Genomic DNA, 11093 nt, shown 5'->3' with positions numbered 1-11093 from the left:
GAGTCTCGCTGTGTCTCCCAGGCTGGAGTGCAGTGGCGCGATCTCGGCTCACTGCAAGCTCCGCCCCCTGGGTTCATGCCATTCTCCCGCCTCAGCCTCCCAAGTAGCTGGGACTACAGGCGCCCGCTACCACGCCCGGCTAATTTTTTGTATTTTTAGTAGAGACGGGGTTTCATTGTGTTAGCCAGGATAGTCTCGATCTCCTGACCTCGTGATCCACCCGCCTCGGCCTCCCAAAGTGCTGGGATTACAGGCTTGAGCCACCGCGCCCGGCCTGCTCTTGAGTCTTATAGCTGTTCCTTCACTCAAAGAGCCACTGTCCGGGTCCCTTGTCTGAGCCAACCCTATCCTGGACAACAAGGATGCTGCTCTATGAACAAGGAAGACAAGGTGCCTAGAACACAGAGGGGGTGTACCTGCATGAGGGCCAAATCTTTCTCCCAGCAGCCAGCGTTGGACACCACATACAGGTGCCCCTCAGAAGTATTGGTTACAATCAAGTCATCTAAGATGCCTCCAGCCTCGTTGGTAAACAGCGACAATGTCCCCTAGGACAAAAGTGGAGGGCAAGGCCAAGGGTGAGCCAGACACACCCCTGAACCCACTTAGCTACCAAAAGGTTATGAACCCTAATGTGAAGGACTCAGGGTGTGAAGGTACAAGTCTGGGCCCAAGTCCAAGGTCTTTGGTCCTCATGCACCAAGTAAGTTTTCATCCCCTCCCTACTTTGGGGTGCTTCCCTGATCTGGTGAGACCTCTGCACCCCTCCCCACTCTGTACTGAGAGCCCCATCTGATGCTTCATCTCTGACACCTAGGACCTGCTGCTTCACCTATCCAAACCTGGGATGACTCAACCCATGTTTTGCCAACCCACAGGACAAAAGCTTCAAAGGTCATCTTGATGATCCCAGGCTCTTCTAAGCACTCCATAGCAATGCCCCCAAAAAACTACCTTAGCCTCCTCACTGATGGACAAAAAGCCTGAGGTTGAGGGGGTCACATGAATCACCTGGGGATCTTGTTAAAATGAAGGTTCCGATTCAGCAGGTCTGGGGCAGTGCCTGAGAGTATATTCCTAACAAGCTCGAAGGATGCTGGTTTACAGACCACACTTTGTTGTGTTTGTTTTGTTTTGTTTTGTTTTTAGACTGAGTCTTGCTCCATTGCCCAGGCCAGAGTGCAGTGGTGTGATCTCAGCTCACTGCAACCTCAGCCTCCCGAGTAGCTGGGACTACAGGTGCGCACCACCACACCCAGCTAATTTTTGTGTTTTTAGTAGAAATGAGGTTTTGCCATGTTGGTCAGGCTGGTCTCAAACGCCTGACCTCAGGTGATCCACCCACCTTGGCCTCCCAAAGTGCTGGGATTACAGGTGTTTGAGTCACGGCACCTGGCCAGGGACCACACTTTGAATAGAGAGGGGTTAAACAGAAGGGATGGCCAGAGAGCAGCATATTAACCTTGGTTTCTGGCCTCCTAGCCTGATGTAGTAAGGCTGGGATATTCCCCTCTCTACAAATGTCTGGGTCTCTGGAAATGACTCAGGGATTCTGTCCCCCAAGACTGCAAGCCCTGAGAGGCTGTGTTTGACTCATCTCTGTGCTCCTAAGCCTGAGGTAGGGACTAAGCCCATTTGCTGGCTCATGACTAAGAAAACTCATAGAGCAGAAATAAAAGGGCCCACCTGGTTTGGTCTTAGCTCTGCAATGTCTCCAACCACTAGACTCTCCATCAGCTTCACCCGGTCACTACCAAATATCTTGGTCTGGGGAAGAGATTGAAAGCCTCAGGCCATTGCAACAGCTACAACCCAAAAGGCCACTAATCTAGGATGCATCCTCCCTGCCATCCACAGTGCAGTCCAGCCCACCCAAAGTGACTAACCAGTTTTTTGGTTCTACACGTGGTAAAGGACCACCTTCTGATTTCCTGACCTCCCCCAGTCACTCTGTGCTGGGGGACTGCCAGGGATGGACAGGACCTAGCACCTTTCTGAAATAACCCCTTTTCCTTTTTTTTTTTTTTTTTTTTTTGAGACAGAGTCTCACTCTGTTGCCCAGGCTGGAGTGCAGTGGCGCGATCTCAGCTCACTGCAAGCTCCGCCTCCTGGGTTCACGCCATTCTCCTGCCTCAGCCTCTGAGTAGCTGGGACTACAGGCGCGCACCACCACGCCCGGCTAATTTTTTGTAGTTTTAGTAGAGACGGGGTTTCACCGTGTTAGCCAGGATGGTGTCGATCTCCTGACCTTGTGATCCGCCCGCCTCGGCCTCCCAAAGTGCTACGATTACAGGCGTGAGCCACCGGAAATAACCCCTTTTCAAACCAACACCCAGCCCAATACGTGAGAGTGGGTGTCAGCCCTGGAAAACCTGGGACATTATGGCACACCACTTAGTGGGGGCAGACTAGAAGGATGAGATGATGATGAGACCCTCTGAGCTTATTTCCTTGGGGCCACTGACCTATCCATGACACCCCCATGACCTCTAGCTCTTCTGGGAGGGCTGTCCTTGGAATCCAGTTCACAGCAAACAAAGCCAAGGAGTGCACCACTGTAAACAGGGAGGAAGGCCTGATCAGGCGGCCAGCGTGCTCCCCTGGCTCACCTGCAGCATATGAGACACGTCAAAGAGCGAGCAGTGCTGGCGTGTGTGCAGGTGCGAGTCAGTGTGACTGTCCCGGTACTGCACTGGCAGACTCCAACCCGCAAACGCCACCATTTTCCCGCCGTGGGCCAGGTGGAAGTCATAGAGCGGTGTCCTGCGGAGCACGTCCTGCGGGCGGCTGGGCTTAGTGCCACCACGGCCCTAGCCCCCAGCCGCTTCCCTCCCCCACCCTCCAAGATCAACACCCTCTATCCCACCTGTGCGCAACTGAGTGGACGACACAAGGCCGGGGGCAATGCCTGCAAGCGAAAGCCCAGATGGGCCACCACACTTACAACCCTCTGCATCGTCGCCTGCAACGAGCACAGATGGCGCACAGAGGACACCACACTGCCAGGCACGCCGGGAGATGTAGTCCAGGCCTCTGCTCGGACAGGTCTCTCTCCGGAGCAAAGGATCTGAAGGGGGCGTGGGCAGCCCCAAGGGCAGGCTGGGATTTACAGCAGAGAATGCAGGAACTCCCAACCACAGGGAAACAGCCTCCGGCTCTTTCGGCTGGCTTTTCAGGGCAGCTTGGGCAATCCAGAGCTGATTGGGCTGCCCAGAAGAGAGCTAGGGGCTAGACTGCCCCCTGCAGAACCGCCCTGTCTCCAAAAAGTCAAAGTTCCAGAAAGGGCGGAAAGGTCTGAATCATACCTTTAGGACCTCAAGGGAGTAAGGTCAAGTAGGGGTGGGGAAGGTGGAGAGGTCACAGCAGGGTGGAGCCAGCCTGGCAGGTAGGCAGCACCACAGTAGTCTGGCCTCATGTGGATCTCTAGGTCCACAGCTCTCCCACCAGGCAGACACAGGCAGCCAGCAGAGTCATGCATTCCACAAGTATGTATTGATCTTACTGCATACCAGGCCCTCGGATGGGGACACAGCCACAAATGAAGCATGGTCCCTGCTGCCACAAGGTCCTCTTCACTCACACACACATTGAGGACTACTGCTCCATCATGCTTTCCAAAGCAGCTGAGTGGGGCTATGTAAGTGACCTTGCAGGTAGAGTCGCCACCTGCAAGGACTCATAGGTGAGAGCAGAGGGTGGCCACCAAAAGGTCACTGAACTCTTCCCAGAAAACTGTTGAGCCGCACACATGTCCAACTTTCCAGGTCCAAGACATACTGCAGTACTGCTTCATAATAGCCACCAGGTGCAAAGCCAGGAAGAACCAGAGGGAAACAGGTTTTTCTCACATGAAGGAAGAGCAGCCTGCATCATTTAATGGTTGGCCTGAGTTAATGGAGGACCTAGGCCTCTTAAAAGGCAACAATGCAAACCCATACTTGGACCCACTCCCTACCATGGCTGATCTCTCATCATGCTGAGCATCTCTCTTGGAAAGGGGCAGGCCAGGCGTGGTGGCACATGCCTGTAATCCCAGCTACTCGGGAGGCTGAGGCAGAAGAATCGCTTGAACCTGGGAAGTGGAGGTTGCAGTGAGCCGAGATTGCACCATTGCACTCCAGCCTGGGCAACAAGAGCAGAACTCTATCTCAAAAAAAAAAAAAAAAAAAGGAGTGGGATAACTGGGAGAAAGGATAGGGATGTGCTTTGGACTATGTCAGATGGCAGAAGGGTCCCAGTTCTTTTTTTTTTTTTTTAAGATGGAGTTTCACTCTTGTTGCCCAGGCTGGAATGGAATGGCATGATCTCAGCCCCACAACCTTCACTTCCCAGATTAAAGAGATTCTCCTGCCTCAGCCTCCCGAGTAGCTGGGATTACAGGCACCCACCACCACACCCAGCTAATTTTTTGTATTTTTAGTAGAGACGGGGTTTCTCCATGTTGTTCAGGCTGGTCTCGAACTCCCGACCTCAGGTGATCCACCTGCCTCAGCCTCCCAAAGTGCTGGGATTACAGGTGTGAGCCACTGCACCCGGGCTAGAAGGGTTCCAGTTCTTATTCTCAGGCCCTGGCTTTGCTAGAGACACCTGCCCAGGCCCTATGGGCACACCCACTTGAACATATATTCAGGAGCCAGCTCAGAAACTGAGAGACTCAGGCTGCCCAAATCTTCAGGTTTCCTTCCTAGGCAGGTAGCAGAAGAGTTTAGACAAGAAATTTATTTCTGTGGCATAATACAACTGGAAAGAAAACCACTAGGGGACTCACAGGAAGAAATAAGGTTTCTGTTTCTTCCTCAAGTGTCCCAAGTGCCATGGCAGCAATGGCCTTCCAGGTTCATACATGGAGCAGGTTCTAGTAGGTCAGCCCAGCCCAACTGCACTGAGGTGAGGGAGCAGGCAGAAGACAGGAATGTGCATGTTGGCAGGATGGGCAGAGGGCACTCAGGGATTCTCAGTAAGTACAACTGACTGGAGTGTTTTTGGGTAGAAGGAAGAATTGAGTTGCAGCCAGGCGAAGACAGAGCACCCCCCCCCTGCCAGGAGCTCATGCTGAAGTAACACAGTGAGCCCCCGAGAATCTTGAATCTGTGAACGTGGCCCAGACAGAATAGGCATGCAGGCAACATTCGGAATACACAGGAAACCCACTTCAGCCTCTGGTGGCCCAAACCAAGTCTGGGTGGGCACGGAAAGGCCAACATCTTGGGTAGGAGCCACCATTCAAGTGTAGGAGAGCAAGTTCAGGTCATAACAGCCATCCACCTGAAATACAAAAGACCATGAGGTCTGATCTGCTCAGGGCAAAGCAAGCCAAGCAGAGGGAAGCGATTACTTACATCAAAACGGCCGATCCTCGTGGAGGTGTGACTGGCCCGGATCATCTCTGTCAGTGCCCACATCTGCTGCACCTCGGAGGATACCCTGCTGGGGTCTGGGAGACCCTGCTCCAGAAGGAGGGGTCAGTGGCCATGGGTCTCTCCCCAGCAGTGCCCTTAGGGCTCTAGAGAGGCCAACCTGGGCTAGGGGCCCTCCAGCTGAGACCAACAACATTCTCAGATGGCTCATGAAATGTGAGGTTAGGGCCTGATGTAGCCCCACAACAGAGATGCCTCAAATCCCAAAGAATACCCAAGAGGAAGGTAACACCCAAGGGCCTTGGGCCTAGCCCCAGAATTTTACAGGAAGGGGTCCACCTGGCCTGTGCTGGACACTAGAGCCATTCATACGTGGTTCTTACCTAGGGTGAGGGCTTACCTCACAGAGGAGTGCAGGTTGCTCACAGGGCACTGGGTGGGAGAGCCACTTGGGGAAGGTCATGGAGGGGCTCTGCAAAGCAAAGATGTACTGCCCTGAGTGAGACAAAGTGGACAGCTCTGGGACCAGATTCCAAGGTCCTAGGAGCAGAGAGAAAGGCCCCTGAGCCTCAGACACTGGGAAAACCCTGTTTAGGGAGCCCACAGAGACCTAAAGGGGCAGTCAGACTACCTAAGTTCTCCTGCTGTGCAGACAGAGTCCTCAGAAACACAAGCTCAAAAGTGTCTCCCAGAACCTAAAGGCTCCAGCTCTGAAAGAAGCAGGTGGTCCCAAAGGTCAGGGGATATGGGGACATGGCCTCATCTCTCATTGTAAGCTTCCAGCATTCACACCCAGCTAACCTCCATGAAGGCCCCATTCACAATCTTTACCCATTACCCACCCCACCACCCAGCTTTCCCAGTCATAGGCGCTTTCTGGGGAAAGGGCCAGCCAGCAGCTCAGCTAGTCACTTACCTTTGGTCCCTGCTGATAGATCTGCAGCTCCTCCACTGTGAAAGACAGCCACAGTGGTGATGGCTGCCGCAGAATCAGGCGTAGCTCCAATACTCTGGCCATGTCACACAGCATCTGACACACACACATAAGGAAGGACCCAGCGAGGACCCAGCTCACTGCCCAGAAGCCTCCCAACCAGCAATGAGCCAGAATGCTGCCCACCCCGCAGGCCTTTGGGAAGGAAGGAACAATAGTCCCTCCAAGGCACTTCCCTGAAAGCCACAGTCCAGGCCAGACTGGCTCCCTCTTCCCTCTTGGTATATTGACCCAATCCCCCCACTTCTGGTAAGTCCTCATCTGGGCTGCCCTGGCCATCCTGAGGCCCAGCTGACCTGATGCTTGAACAGCGATACATACTCCTGGGCTCCCTCCTCACTGTGTGGGTCGGGCATTAGACAGTAGTCCCGCAGGCAGGTCACCCACTTGGCAGGTGTGTGTGCAGAGGTGTGCTGACGGACACGGATGCTCAAAAAAGCTGTGTAGTAATTCTTAAATGTGATCTCCTGCAACTAGAGCACATACAACCCATTACAGCAAGTCAGACCCAAGCCCAGGGCCCGAAAAGCTCAAAGGTCAAAGACGCTACCTCTTCCTTCCCTTTTTTTTTTTTTTTTTTTTTTTTTTTGAGAGGAAGTCTCGCTGTCGCCCAGGCTGGAGTGCAGTAGCATGATCTCAGCTCACTGCAACCTCCATCTCCCAGGTTCAAGCCATTCTCCTGCTTCAGCCTCCCAAGTAGCCGAGACTACAGGCATGTGCCACCACACCCGGCTAATCTTGTTGTGTTTTTAGTAGAGACAGAATTTCACCATGTTGGCCAGGGTGCTCTCAAATTCCTGACCTCAGGTGATCCACCTGCCTCTTCCCCTTTGAATGTACTCGTCTACCAAACTAACAATTTCAACAAGTATCACTGGGGCCCAAAGACAATTCTGCCTTCCTAAAGGTGCTCAAAGTCTAAATGAGTAGGTCACGGAAACAAATCATGACTGCAGATCTTGCCGCATGTCCAAGATGCTCCTAGAGAGCAGAGCTCTAACCCTGGAAGAGGCAGAAAATATACATATGAGGCCGGAAGGAGGAAGAGTTCACCAAGTGGACTAAGAAATGTAGAAAATGTGGACTGCGCACTGTGGCTAGTACTTTGGGAGGCTGGGGTGGGCGGATCATTTGAGTTCAGGAGTTCGAGACCAGCCTGACCAACATAGTGAAACCCAATCTCTACTAAAAATACAAAAAATTAGCTGAGCATGGTGGCGTATGCCTGTAGTCCCAGCTACGAGGGAGGCTGAGGCAGGAGAATTACTTGAACCCAAGAGGTGGAGGTTGTAGTGAGTCAAGATCAAGCCACTGTACTGCAGCCTGGGCGATAAAACAACACTTCCTCTTAGAAAAAAGAAGAAGAAGAAGAAGAAATGTAGATAATGTAAAAGTATCATGTACAAAGAATTACCAAAGGGTGAGAGAAGCTGGTGTAGCACTGGAACAGCCAGTGATTCAGCTTGGCTACTGCAGTAGATCTTGTCATTGGATACTCATCAGAATTACCCAAGAAAATGTGTTACCAAATAAATTGTCCAGGCTCCACCTTAGTCTACTAAGTCAGGATTTCCAAGGTTGGGCTCTTTAATTAAGTTTCCCAGTTGACGGTAAGGAACAGCTTGGGGAAGAACCACACACCACAGCACAAATCTCCTGAGGCAGAGAGATGGGGCTGGGCGCGGTGGCTCACGCCTGTAATCCCAACAGTTTGGGAAGCGCAGGCGGGTGGATCACCTAACATCAGGAGAATTGCTTTAACCCAGGAGGCAGAGGTTACAGTGAGGCAAGATCACACCACTGCACTCCAGCCTGGACAACAAGAGTGAAACTCCGTCTCAAAAAAAGAAAAAAAAAAAGAGACAGAAACAGGTGGGGCACAGACACAGAGGGCTCTCAATGCCAGGCCATTGGAGATAGGTTTTGCCCTCTTTATTGAGTCATGCAGTGTCCAGTCACTCTATCAACTGATGTGGAAGTGCAACTGGAGATTGGCAACTCGAGTCATTGGGGGGATGGTGGTGAAGTAAGGGACCTCTGGCAGGGACTATAAGAATGGGGAGGAGGCAGGTTTTGGGGTAAATCATTGCTTAGCGATCTCCAACTGTGGCCAGGGACAAAATGACCCCTAACTTCTATTTTGGTTCACTATTTGGTATTTCCAGCAAAACCTAGCTCCCTCTCGCCACCTGCATGCCAGCGCTGTCCTGGATGTGGGCAAGAGACATAGCAGAGAACAAGACAGGAAGCTCAATTCTAGGTAAAATGTGTTAACTGAAGGACTAAATAAATGAATGATTAATTTGCAAGGGCAAGGAAGACGGCAGAAGCTTTCCTGTAAAAGATTAAATGCCTAGGAAACGACCGAGATTCCAGGTCGGCCCCGCCCAGGAGCCTCGGTCGCGCCCACCAGGCTTGCTCACCTCGAAGGGAGCGACGCTGGGGAAGGTGACATCGATGACCAGCACGCCAGGCCGGCCTTGGGAGGTCCGCACGTCGCCCACCTGGAGGGCTACGGTGCCTTTCACATGGCAAGGCACCAAAATGCGGGACATGATGACAGCCGCCGCAACTAAGCGCAACCACCGCTCCAGGCCCCCGACCACCAGCCCTTCCCGGCATCCTCAGCTGAGCCGCTATAACTACAACTCCCGGGAGGCCCCGCGTACGGCCAGCCCAGCCAATCACCGAAGCTCAGGATGGGCCGGGAGTCGGAAGTGCCTGCGGAAGTTTTTTACTTTTTTTCTTTTTTAACAGGGAATCTCGCTCTGTCGCCCCAGCTGGAGTGCAGTGGCGCGATCTGGACTCACTGCAACCTCCGTCCCAGGGGTTCAAGCGATTGTACTGCCTCAGCCTCCCTAGGAGCTGGGATTACAGGTGCCCGCCACCATGCCCGGCTAATTTTTTTTTTTAATTTTTAGTAGAGACAGGGTTTCACCATATTGTCCAGGCTGGTCTCGAACGTCTGCCCTCAAGTGATTCCCCCCCTCCCCCGCCTTGGCCTCCGAAAGTACCGGAATTACAGGCGTGGGTTACCGCACCCCTCCACGGAAGTTCTTCTTCAGCCAATCACTGCGTGAGGCTTAGAGCCTACTCGCGGGCCGCGCCCAGCAACTGCCCAGCCTTTCTGTATGCAAGCCTTTCCGCTCCCTTTGGGTTCCTTTCAGTGCTTAGGGCGGTAGTCTGTTAAAGCCGTATAAACACATAAACACAAATCAGCAGTGATTTGTGTTTCAAAATACTCAAAAATACGTATTAGCCATTGGAAAAAAAAAAAAAAGGATTTGAACACGCGCTATGCAAAAGTAGATAAATAGCCAAAAAAAAAACCATGAAAAGATTCTTAATATTTATAAAGGAAATACAAATTAGAACCTCCACACAGTCATTAGGCTAAAAGTAAAGACTGACAAAGATGTGAAGTGCTTGGAATCTTCATCCTTTGCTGATTTCCAACCTGGGGTTTTCTGTTTGTTTTAGAAACAGAGCCTCATTCGGTTACCCGGGCTGGCGTGCAGTGCCGCGATCACGGTTCACAGCAGCCTCGACTTCGCAGTGATCCCACCTCAGCCTCCAGAAAAGCTGGGACTATACGCACACGCCACTGCATCCTGCTAGTTTTGTCTATTTTATTTATTTATTTTTTTTTTTATTTTTGTTTTTTTTTTGAGACGGAGTCTCGCTCTGTGGCGCCCAGGCTGGAGTGCAGTGGCATGATCTCGGCTCACTGCAAGCTCCGCCTCCTAGGTTCAAGCGATACTCCTGCCTCAGCCTCCCAAGTAGCTAGGATTACAGGCGTCCGCCACCTCACCCGGCTATTTTTTTTTTTTGGTTTATTTTTTTTGAGACAGAGTCTCGCTCTATCACCCAGGCTGGAGTGCAGTGGCGTAACTTGGCTCACTGCAACCTCTGCCTCCCGGGTTCAAGCAATTCTCCTGCCTCAGCCTCCCGAGTAGCTGAGATTACAGGCATGCGCCACCACGCCTGGTTAATTTTTTTGTATTTTTAGTAGAGACAGAGTTTCACCATATTGGTCAGACTGGTCTCGAACTCCTGACCTCGCGATCCATCCGCCTCGGCCTCCCAAACTGCTGGGATTACAGACGTGAGCCACTGAGCCAGGTTAATTTTTTGTACTTTTAGTAGAGACAGGGTTTCACCATATTGGTCATGCTGGTCTTCAACCCCTGACCTCAGGTAATCTGGCCGCCTTGGCCTCCCAAAGTGCTGGGATTACAGGCGTGAGACACCGAGCCCAGCGTTTTTATTTTTTTAATTTTTGAGACAGAGTTTTGTTCTTTTTGCCCAGGTTGGAGTGCAGTGGCATGATCTCAACTCACTGCAACCTCCGCCTCCCGAGTCCCAGGGTTCAAGGGATTCTCCTGCCTCATCCTCCTAAGTACCTGGGGCTACAGGTGCACGCTGCCACACTCTGCTAATTTTTTGTATTTTAAGTAGAGATGGGGTTTCAGCCTGTTGCCCAGGCTGGTCTCGAACTCCTGAGCTCAGGCAATCTGCCCACCTCGGCCTCCCGAAGTACTAGGATTACAGGCCTGAGCCACCGCGCCCAGCCTAGTTTTGTTTATTTTTCCCTATGTTGCCCAAGCTGGTCTCAAACTCTTGGGTTCTAATAATCCTCCTGCCTCCCACACCCGGCCTCCAACCACTTTGAAAAACAGGGTCTTTCTTAATTTATACCTACAATATGATCTAGCCATTGCATTCATAAGTATTTACCCAAG

General features: G+C 52.1%; 2 protein-coding genes across 8 annotated transcripts in view; both read right to left on the bottom strand.

Moving 5' to 3' along the window:
* Positions 1-4057, bottom strand: part of AMT (aminomethyltransferase) — a 7247-nt gene extending 3190 nt beyond the window's left edge. For 2 of the 6 annotated variants that reach the window (XM_025366573.1, XM_025366574.1), the window contains exons 1-4: positions 2867-4057; positions 2610-2777; positions 1687-1767; positions 417-548 (exon numbers count right to left, since the gene is read on the bottom strand). In XM_025366573.1, the coding sequence (XP_025222358.1) occupies positions 417-548; positions 1687-1767; positions 2610-2777; positions 2867-2956 (471 nt within the window). In that variant the 5' untranslated portion in view covers positions 2957-4057. Of the gene's footprint in view, positions 1-416; positions 549-1686; positions 1768-2487; positions 2556-2609; positions 2778-2866 lie in introns of all 6 variants that reach the window. The other 4 variants (XM_025366577.1, XM_025366579.1, XM_025366576.1 and 1 more) reach the window with 4 other exon arrangements.
* Positions 4058-4771: 714 nt separating this feature from the next.
* On the bottom strand, positions 4772-8997 carry NICN1 (nicolin 1). 2 transcript variants are annotated; one of them, XM_025366580.1, is made up of 6 exons: positions 8775-8997; positions 6648-6824; positions 6274-6387; positions 5758-5829; positions 5340-5444; positions 4772-5265 (listed from the first exon to the last, which is right to left on the bottom strand). In XM_025366580.1, the coding sequence occupies exons 1-6, from the start codon at positions 8904-8906 to the stop codon at positions 5224-5226; spliced, it is 642 nt and encodes a 213-aa protein (XP_025222365.1). In that variant the 5' UTR covers positions 8907-8997; the 3' UTR covers positions 4772-5223. The 2 variants fall into 2 exon arrangements, with proteins under 2 accessions (XP_025222365.1, XP_025222366.1); XM_025366581.1 differs by lacking the exon at positions 6274-6387 and having other exon boundaries at positions 8775-8993.
* Between the last annotated feature and the right edge of the window lie 2096 nt (positions 8998-11093).

Source organism: Theropithecus gelada, chromosome 19, assembly GCF_003255815.1.
Source record: "Theropithecus gelada isolate Dixy chromosome 19, Tgel_1.0, whole genome shotgun sequence".
Classification (NCBI taxonomy): Eukaryota; Metazoa; Chordata; class Mammalia; order Primates; family Cercopithecidae; genus Theropithecus; species Theropithecus gelada.
This window is presented reverse-complemented; position numbering and strand designations above follow the sequence as displayed.